Raw genomic sequence first — 12,744 nt, 5'->3', positions numbered from 1 at the left:
AGTGCCAAGTGTTTGTTCATGAACGCAATTGGTAAAACCATTTCTGGTAAGGGTCTTGTGATTGCTGCAACGTTGCGTAAAGCACGCGCCACCCAGCCGACAGCCTGAATATTTTATGACCAATGACCTAGGTGGTTGTGTTGTCCGCCGAAAGGGCGCTAGTGCAGTTCTTTCGGTAAGAAAAATCTGGCATCATGGGTCGCATGCACGCTCCCGGGTAAGAGATTATTGTCTTAAATATCAAAAGTTTGGAATATAAACCTTTCTTTTCCTTAGATTTTACGAATCTCGTAAAATCCCGTATAATTTAAAAGCTAAAACACCTTCGCTAAGCGGTGTATGGACACTGATATACGCGTGAATAAACCTACTCGCGGGATGTCGTCGCCATGTGTTCATCCCGCGGTGTGATATTTCCGCAATGGCGTTTCATCCACGAATATTTGCCGTCAATAATTTCTAGCTAGCGTCCGTTTTTCCAATAACGGTTGCACAGCACGGAGCACAAATAACTTCGAAAAATATCGTCTAAAAATATGCTGTGGCTTGTCTGATGGTCATAACCGCTGATGCAAGCGGCATATCGGTGAAATTATGCATTTGCACATTTCCAACACGTGGTTCACGTTACTGAACAGTACTAAATCATATCGGTTCTAACGTTGAATAAACAATTTCACCCATGAAGTAACAATAATAAAAATTTTTTGTTTATCTCTTTGTAGAAAGGGTATTTCCCAGTCAGCGTTGCCCTACAGGCGCAGCGTTCCAACATGGCTGAAACTCACCCCAGAGGACTGTAAGGAACACATCTATAAACTGGCCAAGAAGGGTCTGACTCCGTCTCAAATTGGTATGTATCTTTTATTAAACCATGTGCAACAAGCTGTGTCGTGACAAAGAAGGCACACATTGCATAAACATGTTATATACACGTATAAAGATGCGCACAGCGAGTAACGCCAGCTATTTATTTTATCATTTAGATACTATGTCGGCTTACTTAGTTTTAAAATTATGCAAGCTACCAGCTGAGGTTTGACTGAATCTAGTCTTATCCCTTCCTAGACGCTTGCTAGATTAATTTTATTTGTGGCTTTTGAGGTGATTTTGGGTACCTTATCTCAACTTCATTATAGGTAGCCACTAACAATTCTTGAACGTTGAACAGCAAGCTTGATTCAAATGTATGATCAATAGCACTATATAGTAATAGCGCTGATACGAGTTGAATAAATCTGTAATCAATCTTTAAACTACCTAGGTGTGATTCTTCGTGATTCTCATGGAGTTGCCCAAGTCCGGTTTTTGACCGGCAACAAGATCCTGCGCATCCAGAAGGCAATGGGGCTGGCGCCTGACCTACCAGAGGATTTGTACTACCTGATCAAGAAGGCAGTAGCTATCCGCAAACACTTGGAGCGCAATCGCAAGGACAAGGACAGCAAGTTCCGTTTGATTCTAGTAGAATCCAGAATCCACAGGCTTGCTCGTTACTACAAAACCAAAAGTACCCTTCCTCCCAACTGGAAGTACGAAAGCTCCACAGCTAGCGCCCTTGTCGCTTAAATGATAATCTGTACACTAAAATTTTATTACATCAATAAATTCCACTTATTGATTTAATCGTCCGCAATTTTATTTTTCACATGATTTGGTTACAACCACAAACAGATCCTCTATCTCTGATCTCGTGTTTCAGGTAGATGTCGGTAGAACAAAGTGAAAAAAATATTTTCCGAATCATCAAATCTACGTTTAAAATGGAGAGTTTATAGAATTTCTATAATATTTCTTTGAAAAGGTATTTGAAAGCGGCATTATTTTTCTTTGTAATTTTGTTTAAAAAAGTCGATGTTTTTGTGTACGACCTAACACGTCTGCTTCTTATTTTCCGATAATTATTAGCTCTCTTCAGTTTTCAATTTCCTAGATTATTCTCTGTTATCGATCGTAACAAGCGGACGCTCTCGCGCCCGTGATTTGAGTATATAAGGGAGCTTTCCTCTGGATCGTTCAGTTGTCAACCACCTTTCAGCTAGCTACTACGGGCTGACGTTTAGCTATATATTGCTTGTTATCGTATCTCACGATTTTAAATCTGCACTCTCTCATTGACAGACTACTTTCGTTCAATTGAATCATTGTGTTGTATTGAGTACAGTACATAAGGTTTCATTTGCATTTGATGATTATCACTAAGCAAATTCTATCCCTTTTGTGTACTTCTAGACCAGAAACTCACCTTCACTAAGTCTTAGCTGATTCTTCTCTTGCTGGCGGTAGCCAGATATTCTAGTTTCAGCCCGAAGGCCTACTCTTTGGAGAATCTAAAGGCTTTTCGATTATTGTCTCATCTCTCCTGACTAGTTATCCTGTCATTACAGAGATGGATCATCATACTAAGAATTACTAATTATTCCTTAATTAAACAGATTCTACAGCCAATCCTGACTCCAATCACTAAGCCAGATGTTTGTGCTATTTCAAACAGATTTCATATTCACTTACATTTGTGAGACTTGGGATTTCGGTGTAATAAAATTTCGAGATTTAATTGAAAAATTTAATTGTCTTGACAATTATTTCTGCAAAGTATAATACATATTATATTCTTATCATTTACTATTCTATTCCAATTCCACTCATTCTGTCCTTATATTGTAACACTTTATTCTCACTGTATGTTGATCAGGTAATGTGAATCATATAAACTTCTGAATTCATCACTGTAATTCGTTCTATTCGCTGTCACCAAAGTCCTGCTGAGCTTTCTGCCATTTCGCTACCATAGTCGACATCTCTTTCTGTTTCTTTCCAATACCTATTTTCGTCTAAAAATAAATGAACAAATTTATCATTAAAAGAAAATCAGTAAAGTAACATGGGTAAGTAATTGTTAAAGTGAATCTCAGGAAATTAAAACCTATAATTAAATCAGTATACCTTTTTCTTCTTTTTCTCTTTTCCTGCAAGATCTATAGACGCGTTAGGCTGTTCGATTTCTGCATGCGAAGATGACGTAATTACTGTGTTAGGCAATGTTGCTAGTGGAGGAGTAGCAGCTTCTTTCCGGCGTGTTTCAATGTCTTGTTGAATCATACATTCTTGTTCTGAGTTTGTTTTTTCGATAGATGCAATATCGCTGTAAAACGAATCAAGGGCTGAGCCCAGCGATTCGGTCTGCGATTTGACAGGAGGCTTGGCAATCACCTGTGTATTGGCATAAACTTGAGCATAATCTGTTATCACGAATTGTACGGCTTCCTGGCCTGTCAGACTTCCTGCTGCCGCGATCATTGCTTGCTGTTGGAAAAAAAATATAAATTTCAAGCAATCCAATTGCTTCAGCGTAACAAAGAAAATTATTCAATTATTTCACTGTTCCCCGATTTTGTTTTTCTAAACTTTCTCTACCTCAGCAATGATTAATTAGATCATCTTACATTGTGCAAATGCTGATACGTTGGGTAGTGCATTAGTTGTCCTTGAATGATCGTCGACCGGTGATCAATAATTGGAACAGCTATCCCTCGATCACTGATCGTTGCTGCGTAAATCGGATTTGTCTGCTGCGTTGGCCCAGGGTAGACAACGCTCTGCTCCACCGCAGTTACAGCCGGCAGAGGATAAGGCATATCTTTAGGGTCGACACCTGGAGGTAAGGGTTCACTGCTAGGTGGGTTTGGAATAACCGCAGGATGAGGAGGAGTCGGAGGAAGTGGAGGCTGAGAAGGGTTCTTGGGGGGAGACGAGGGCAGCGGGGGATCCACACTGACGTTTCCATCGGACAAAGAACCTGCCGTCTCTGTAAAAAAATAGCCAACATTAAGAACATGTAACCATTAAGCAATTTATTACCATTCTTACATTCAAGATTTTCAAGCATAATTGTTAAAGACATGATATTCATTTACCTGTTTTTTCTTTTTTTGAGTCTAAACTCCGCTCACTGGTACTTCCTCGTCGTTTTTTACCTTTCTTCAAGTCGGCTGCAAATATTCGCGGCGGTGGCGGAGGACTTGGACTTGAAATCTGAGGTGGAGGTGGAGCCTCTAAGCTTTTATACTCGTCCTTGGTTACCTGGATGATTTTGTTGTCGCCAGTAATAATTAATGGCATTGAATCCAATTTAGGTTTCTGCTCAGTTTCATTTGACGCCTCTTCTGTAACAAGAAGTCAGTGATTACAGACGCTTTTTGTGATCTTGCAATCACTTTCTCTTTGATTTTATCATCCAAAATCTCGAAAGACATTCTGTGGATTTTGAGAGGCTGATTTTTTTTTTTCTCCAATTGTCATTTTAATTAATGAAAATATATGTACCGATTAGCTGCAGACCCTCGTCCTCTGGGGGAGGTGGCGTGGTGCACAAGTCCATTTCCTCAGTACCGCCAACAACATCAGCCTCTGGATATGTCCATTGAGCCTCCCCAGTGACAGAGTTGCGATAGTAGTATCGTTTATGCGATCTAAAAACATCCCCCCGAGAAGGAAAATAATGTGTGAGAATATTGGGTAGATTTTAATCGTTTATTTACTCGTCTGCACGTCTTGTGCAACTTTTTTTTGTTTTTTTTTTTGTTTTTTAAACAGTAGTAACATAATCCATTGATACCCCTACCTGCGTTGCGGTTCGCCAAGAAGGAACCTTCCTTCTTATTTATTTATTTATTTATTTATTTATTTTTTTCATGTGTTAAATTCCTAATTACATTTATCAGAAATATAACATGAAAAAATTGATATTAAAGTCACAGAGAAGAATTTGAAATATCGCAGGAGTATCTTGAAACACGCAGAGAAAATCAAAAAAAAAAAACCTCTTCGAAAATGTAGATGAAATTTCTTTTGCTTTTTCATGCTGAGTAAAGAAAAAGAAATTTGCATTTGAAGAAACCAGGATATTCGCCTTTTGCTATCTAGGAATTGTTTATAATTGGTAAATTTGATTTGGCTCTGCTAGTAAGCGAAGCACGAATGAATTTATTTTAGTTTTTATGCTCTAAAACATTGTAAAATATCCCGCACTCTGGCAATCCGATGTCTTCCACTGAAATCATGATCGCTTCCCGATGACCTAAAACAGCAAGACAAAGCATAAATCACGAAGATAATTATTTCGGTTGGATATCTGAAAACTCGTTGATCAATATCGTATTTAAAATTGGTCACAAAGTGTCATCCAAGTTTCAGTTATTCGATCTAGAAGAAGTTATGTGAAACTATTTTTTGTGGTGGTCATGCGGAGTTTTTTCCCGAAAACTCGTGACAATTGTTCTTCCATCTTCTTGCAGTTTGCAGATGATGAAATCGTTGGGAACAATGAGAAAGAAATAAAATGAGCACCGAAAATTGAGACGTAAGTGGAATCTTTTCGGCAAATCTGTACTTTTTACCAGCTCTATAGCCGCAAAAACTTGCAGCAGGTGAATATCACGTGTATTAACGGTGTGTGTGAGATACTCTACCTATCCCAGTGGCAATCCCATCCTGGAGGCGCAGCTGCCTGCTCTAATCTGCCCAACTCAAGTCCCGTACCCTTCAACCACTCATGCAAGTAGCCTTCCTTCAAGTCTCCTGCCTCCCATGCGCCAACCAAGGTCTGTTGAATTTGAAATTTCTATTGAAAATGTTGCTTTAGACTTGAAAAGTGATTGATCTCGATAACCGAACATGCGATTGCGAATGGAAATTAAAATTGTTCTACCAAAAAGGTATAGGAATCTTACTTGGAGCTGTATCACCATTATTTGAATGGCCGAAAGATTCTGGCTTCCCTCAGAGAGAAATTTAATTTTTTCCATAACAATCTCAGTCATTTCTTTTAACTGTTTATTGTCAACGATTGGTTTATCTACTTCAGACTTGACATTTTCCTCTGTACTGATAGAGATCTCAGTCGTTTCTCCCTTGACAAAGCTTATGCATTTGTTTGATTGACTAGTTTCTTTATCTGTTTTTTGTTTGTTGCTGGTAATTCTATCTCTTGAAACTTCTCCGGAGGAATCTCCAGTCTCAGCGTCTGGTTGCGCCTTAGATTCTTTATGAAATCCAAACCCATGGCGTTCTGAATCATCCAGAGATGTTCCAGTTGTCGAAAAAGTCAAAGATGAGGGTTCAGTTCTCGAAGCCTGATTTGTCACAGACTCCGACTGTGGTTTGCTTATTTTGTTTGGCACAACTGTAAAAAGTGTATGAATTTTAGTGCGGTTAGTAAGAAAATTTCAATTGATTCACATCAATTGTTATGATAAAGTGTAATATAACGCAGATGCTCTCTGAATTATTTCTCACAAGAAGTAAATGAAGAATCAAGCAGAATGTGAAGGTGTAAAAAATATACCATCAAAAGCAATTCGTTTTTTTCGCTGAAATCCTTTAACTGGCATTTCCAAGTTCTCCAAAAAAGTTTGTTGACGGCTTAATTCAGTGTCCAATCTGGTTGTCCTAGTTTCACCAGATTCTAAGCTTTCTTGTCCATTCAGCGCTGACTGACTCGTATTATCAGTTGTTCCTCTTGAATCACCGTCTGCATTGTCTGCGTCCTCTGCACTGCTGTTCGATAATTTACCAGCATTAACAAAATCCCATTGCTTCTGTTCTGCACCTTTTATTCCTAAAATAACCACAGAAACATCCTTTGCAGGACTAAATTCGTCGGAAACTTTCAGTGTACTGTGCAACACATTATCAGAATTCTCTTTGCCGGTATAGTTGGACATTATTGGAAATAGTGGTTGAGCATTCCCAGTTTTCTTGGGTGAAGTTTCCTCCTCAAAGTCGGAGTCGTCGCTGTACCCAGCAACAAGTGAGATTTTGATATCCTTGTTTTTCTTAGTCTCTTGTAGTCTGGATGATTTGCTACTCAAGCCCTTCAATGTTTCTGATTTCATTTTACTAATAGAACTAAAATTTCTCGCGTGATCCACGGGCATCTCTTTCTCTATCTGTGAAATTATGTCATCTTGTTCCAGATTTTCTGCCTGATCGTTTACTTCATCCTTTATCAAAGTTTCAACAGACTCTGGAACCTCACCTCCCAATGACTGTAGCAGCTTTGCCTGGTTCTTGAGTCTCATTAATATATTCTCTTCTTCACTATCCTCAGACTTAACAGTCACCTTTTGGTTCACTAAAGAATTCTCAATTTTTCTGCTCGAATATACATTTTCATCCCTTCCCTCGGCTTTGGTAACACTTTCTATACCATTATCTACATGACTATTACCATTTTCACTAACGTTCTCAGGTCCGTGTATCATGGGAATGATTTCCAGTGGAAGAAAAGGACCAATAGAAGGACTTTCCTCGACTTCGGACAGGGAATTCTTACAAACTTCTTTCAATTTATGAATTTTTTGGGCAGAGACTTTGTCACATGTTGATTTTTTCAATGCAGAATCACTGTCGCTTCCGTCAGACTCACTTTCATCATCGCCAAACGACGTTATCATTTCAATTTTCCTGCAAAAAAATCTTGATGTTAGTAAACAGGACAACGTAATGCAAATGCAGTTAAAAAAAAATAACCGAAATTTCGAAAGATCGTACTCATCGTCAGATTCATCATCCTTTGGCCCAGTTTTTTTTGGAGCTTCAGTAGTGAGTTCAGTACTTGGTTGATTCCCTCTAGATATACCAACTTGTCTATTTCTATTTCTAGCAACGACTTCTTTGGGTATCATTCCCTCTGGAATGTTGGTTTGCAGTTCTGGATCTAATAATACAGGTGTAGTGATGAAAAAACGAACGAATAGTATTTTTTACGGAAATTACAGTTAATGCTACAGTGTGTAAAATATTTAATAAAAGTTTTTAATTGTAATTGACATCAGTCGCTTACATGTGTTTGGCAGAAAATTTGGCCATTGTACTTGGGTGTGAGCAGGATGAGTTTGATGCTGTATTGCGACCTGATTCTGATTCTGATTAACTTGAGAGGATTTTTCCCGGTGTAATCTCATTTCACTTGGCATTTCCCAAGTTACTTCGTTTGTTTCAATGTGCCAGTAATACGGGTAACCTGTTGTCTCATCGAAACATTCTTGCCAGGCTATAAGAACAGTAAAAAAAAAAAGTGAACAGTGCAAACATTTTTAAAACTCTAATATTAATGCTTCAGAGAATTGTAAAAAAAGTGTGCGTTATCTAAGTATAAAAATTTCATTTAATTTTTAAACATCTGAATGATCTCTGTAGTGAGTTTCAAGTTTATAAAATTATTACGGCTGTTTGAGGTTTCATTTTGCCCAGGCTGACTACTCCGCTGTGATGGAATCGTTGGATCGGTCGTTTTCTTAGTATTGTTAGAATTAACAGTGTCCGGGATGATCATTTGAATCTCCTGCAAAACCATTTCTAAATTTTTCCATTTGTACAAGCAACAATGATGATAAACTATGGAATAAAAATACAGATCCAAAATACTCAAGTTAGACTTAGACTCAAGGTAGATTAAGTCATCAAGAATGACCTTTAAAAAGTCGTTAACTTTATCATTCAGTTGATTGGATTCTTGTTTCACATCTTCGGTTTCACTGTCCGAGTTATACTGGCCAAGTAAACTGGCCAATGGATTATTCGGGTTTCCATTTTGTTCTGGGTGATCAACAGCGATCTGTTGATATTTGTCTATAATTTTACAAAAAAATTATTACGCTATTGCCTAAATTTTTTTACTAACAGATACCTGGTTAAAGCCATACATAAAAAATAAAAAACTTTTATTTGTAAAAAAATTGGACACTATCTCGGTTTTTTTTTACCACTACACTTGAATAATGTAAGCTATATATTTCTGGTTAGAAATAAATAAAGTAAAACTGACGCATGAACAATGAAATTAATTGGTTTTAAAAAATTAAGAGAATTAGAATTGAACAGTTGGCAAAAATGAAATGACGGTCTGAAATCTTGAATGAAATGTTAATTTTTGCCTCAACTTTGAAAAAAAAAACCGTCATGACTCAAGTCAAAATAAAAGAATAAACATGAACTAAAGATTGTGACAAAATTACAAGAATACCACATGGTTTACAAAAGTTTTATACAAGTTTATTGAGATAGTGAAACATGTACTGATGTAAGTTACCTTTACAAACGAAAATTCACTTAAGATAATATTTTATCGCAGGCTCTATTCAGAGCCAAAATGCATTGCTATGGAATTTTCGCTGGAATTTGATAATCGATGATACAGTTAGCGACAAAACAAAAAGATGCATTTTAACAATCCAATGGAAATTGTAATTACTTTGCCAGCGTCCCCGAGGAGATTCTGATTGTTCGCTATTGATATCCAAAACGGGCCTCCGCTGTCGTCTCTTCATTTGTATGTTACAGTAACTCAGATATATAGTTTACAACATACGGTGCAACAATTCTTTCAATTCTGGTTCGTTCATCTACAAAATTGTACGGAATGGGATATGCAGATAGGTATGTCCTTCTTCCACCATTAATGTTACCCTTTGTTATTATTTCTCTGTTTTCAACGGCATGTCTTTTTTTCTACATAGTTCCGTTGTGCCTGAGTGATGAGACACGTTCAACAAACGACAGCGCCGCAAATAATAAATGAATAAATACTAATTAAACGCAATCCTCTCTCACACCCTCAGATCTACTAGGACTTACATAACCTTAAAAGTCAAAACAACCTCGAAGTCACGGAGTATTATAAACCTTATAGAAATGGAGGAGCCTTGGTTGTTAGGTAGCGTTGGATAAAAAGAGAGAACAAAATATTCTGTCTTTCTCACTATGGCAGAGACTTATTGCGCCTGCGTGAGAGCTCTATTACTTCTTAGAGCAAGTACCCGGACCACGGTCTTAACCCGGACAATCTCTTGAAACTATACATACATTGCGCATGCGTCAAATAATTCAATTTCATTGGTCGCTGAAATCGCCCCGAAAATCGCGGCGATGTTTTCGTCTGTTGAACAGGGCGCCAACGTACACGAAATGAAACAAAAGCTGTAAATCTCTCGTGTGTAAAGCTGTGGATTGAGGTTATGCTGCTGCTTATTTTTACGGAGCGTGAATTGTCACAAAAGAATAGTATGGTACCGCAATACCGTGGTCGATGTCGGAAAATATTCAACCTACGTAATAAAAAATTCAACGGAGAAGCAAATATCAAATGATAGTCTCATCAGTCCAAATGCAAACATTCATTCTCATCGTTTGATAATCTCAACCTCATACAGACGGTCTTCTTCATTTTCAGTTATCATTGCAAATCATTGTCAGGCTTCTAGGTCCCGAACTGGGTCCGCAATTTTGTCGACGCAATGAATTTTTATTGGCTCTTGTGGGAAAAGCTTTGCGGCATAAAAACCCACGAAGTATGAACGTGTATTTGTAAACGTATAAAAGCATGTGTCGATTGTGTATATGAATGGGTATATGCCGCTTACAGCCCGTTTGGCTCATGCCACCGCGATCTCGAGTGCGTTTCGTACGGCGATTTTTGTTTTATTCGATTCAATCGAATTTCGTATGATTTGCGTTTGCCTTACTCCGAGGAGCGAACGTGTATGAGAGTATGATTGGTGTTGGTAGTACACCAAGAGCGCTCGGGCTCGTTGTATGATGAAAGGGTGCAACACCCTTAGTATGCGTGTATGGGCACTCGGTCCCGTGTAGAATGAGAGACACTCGGGCCGCACTCATCTACCTTACTCCGTAGAGCGAACGTATACGAGAGTATATTTGGGCCTCTCGTCTTTTGGTCGTGGTACGAGAGAACGCACGGCGTCACTCACGATCGTCACTAGACGGACGACTTAACTTGACTGTTTTTAAAAAATGCGTGATGCGCGCTCGCCTCCTTATCTACGCGAGATTTGGCATCCCTGCGGAGACGAATCGTTCGAGCGCGGCTCGCACGGAGATCGCAATGACACGGGCACAAAACGACGCTCAGGCACTGAACATGCATCTTATACTTCCCTCTTTATTAAACCCGCTAAAATTCAGTTAGCTCTGCCGTATCTCCTTCCGTTCTTGAGAAGGTGACCCCTGTGACAGAATGAGAATTGAAATTGATAATTCGGATGTCAATATTTGTATAGATTTGAGAATATGGAACTATCAACAAGTTTATAATACTGTGGAAGTTAGATTGTACTTCCACATTTTGTTCGCTAAACATACCAACAAATTTGCTCACCTTTTGTTACAGGAATTGCAGTGTTATAAACAGAATCGATCAATACTGATCGCATAGGGAGATACAATTGACATCCGTACTCCGAATCGTCATGTATGATCGCGCAGCATGTCAATGGGATTTAAATACGTGACCGATCACAGCACGACCGCAATGGTGTAGAAATGTCGTAGGAAACTACATTACCGACGATGTCAATGTTTTTGTCGTATTAAAGGAACGCCAATGGTTTGTGCACTTTATTTTAGGATCGTGACTTTTACGTGAACTTGTAACAAAAAGATGAACTTATCAAAGGACTTTTATAATTTTTATTACAATATAACAGGCTTCACATATTGAAATATTTGTGATTTCATTACAGATGTGACAAATTTTTCCTATTTTATTATTAATATAGTACTTACACATAATATTTTGCTATATGTATGTACTTTATAAGTTTTTCAATTTTCCATGCAGCAGCAAGAATGGTCTCTGGAAATTTATAAAGTTTCGCTATCGAATCGAATCAACCCCCACTCCATGGGAAGAGTAACAAAGATGGAGGGAGAATTATTATCTTCCGTGATTCAGAGAATGGATACAAGACTCTTTTGAGCGCCGTGCGGCATCAGTCGTTTCCGAGCGTTCGGGGCGAAATCACGTGTTACCGGTATCAGTTCAACATTAAAACCGTGTTGATCAAGTTGTGTCGCGTTGTTCGATCAGTGTGTTTCGTGTCTCGAGTTTTCATTGTTTTGTACAACTTCAGATTTCAGTGAAGTCTACTTTTTTTCGATGAGTCGTGTGTCAATTTTATTATTTCTTTGGCCGATTTTCGGCAAATGCGCAGTTGCATTATTAGCAAGTTTATTCAGTCGGTCGAAACAGACAGCAACAGTACAAAAAGTGAGTGTAGAATCAAGTGTTATTGCAGTGCGGATTTTTGGATTACAAGTGATGAGTGGAAATCTAAATGACGTGACAAGTGCGTCGTTTCACCAATAAACATGAGATGCTACGTGAAATACTATATGCATGGAAATACTGCAAGTTTTGAGCAGCCCTGCGTCGAGGTAACAATGCTGACTTCAATTATTGATTGATAATCCAAAGTGCTACATGTCAAGCCGAACTTTTGATCTTGCATGACACGCTATACGTTATTATGAAAACTGGACAACAGTGACGATGACATTGAAAACTGAAAAGGCAACATCCTAGATTAATTGATATGTTCTGTTTTGTTCTTTGCAGATTTAAGCAGAGACTTCGGAGTAAATTTTCCAGTTCTCAGCTACATTGGTGAGTTTGCACCTTGAGAGTTTTCTGGGTTATTGGGAATTCTTACATTATAATGATCATAAATTATGTACCCCCTCCGAGTGATCGCGAATTTTCAGTATTTTTGCCGTATCCGTAACCGTTCTCGAGATATTCGCGATTTAAGATTTGAAAATTAAAATTAAAATCGAAATAAAATTGAGGGACCCAGGGGAGTTCTTACGATGGGCTAATTACCTGCCCGATTCTATTTCCCCTTTAGGATACCTCCAAAATTTCGTTAGTTTTGCCGTATCTAT

The 12,744-nt window shown here is 38.3% G+C and overlaps 2 protein-coding genes and 1 long non-coding RNA gene across 5 annotated transcripts; 1 reads left to right on the top strand and 2 right to left on the bottom strand.

The window, feature by feature from the left end:
• The first annotated feature begins 63 nt into the window (after positions 1-63).
• Positions 64-1,626, top strand: LOC124182539 (40S ribosomal protein S13). The gene is made up of 3 exons (XM_046569964.1): positions 64-217; positions 726-853; positions 1,265-1,626. The coding sequence occupies exons 1-3, from the start codon at positions 195-197 to the stop codon at positions 1,567-1,569; spliced, it is 456 nt and encodes a 151-aa protein (XP_046425920.1). The 5' UTR covers positions 64-194; the 3' UTR covers positions 1,570-1,626.
• On the bottom strand, positions 1,413-10,772 carry LOC124182543. The gene is made up of 2 exons (XR_006870801.1): positions 10,690-10,772; positions 1,413-1,584 (listed from the first exon to the last, which is right to left on the bottom strand). It is a non-coding gene; the product is annotated as an uncharacterized LOC124182543 (long non-coding RNA).
• LOC124182533 (formin-binding protein 4-like) lies at positions 2,553-9,692 on the bottom strand. 3 transcript variants are annotated; one of them, XM_046569949.1, is made up of 13 exons: positions 9,257-9,692; positions 8,477-8,634; positions 8,230-8,347; positions 7,847-8,056; positions 7,555-7,720; positions 6,347-7,467; positions 5,733-6,184; positions 5,472-5,623; positions 4,327-4,472; positions 3,918-4,166; positions 3,447-3,808; positions 2,947-3,345; positions 2,553-2,834 (listed from the first exon to the last, which is right to left on the bottom strand). In XM_046569949.1, exons 1-13 carry the CDS (start codon positions 9,330-9,332, stop codon positions 2,742-2,744), a joined length of 3,702 nt encoding a protein of 1,233 aa, XP_046425905.1. In that variant the 5' UTR covers positions 9,333-9,692; the 3' UTR covers positions 2,553-2,741. The 3 variants fall into 3 exon arrangements, with proteins under 3 accessions (XP_046425905.1, XP_046425906.1, XP_046425907.1); XM_046569950.1 differs by having other exon boundaries at positions 5,472-5,605; positions 9,257-9,691; XM_046569951.1 differs by having other exon boundaries at positions 2,947-3,306; positions 9,257-9,690.
• Positions 10,773-12,744: the final 1,972 nt, after the last annotated feature.

This window comes from Neodiprion fabricii, chromosome 5, assembly GCF_021155785.1.
Source record: "Neodiprion fabricii isolate iyNeoFabr1 chromosome 5, iyNeoFabr1.1, whole genome shotgun sequence".
In the NCBI taxonomy this organism is placed as follows: domain Eukaryota; kingdom Metazoa; phylum Arthropoda; class Insecta; order Hymenoptera; family Diprionidae; genus Neodiprion; species Neodiprion fabricii.
Note: the sequence above shows the minus strand (reverse complement) of the source record. Positions and strands in the feature narration are given on the sequence as shown.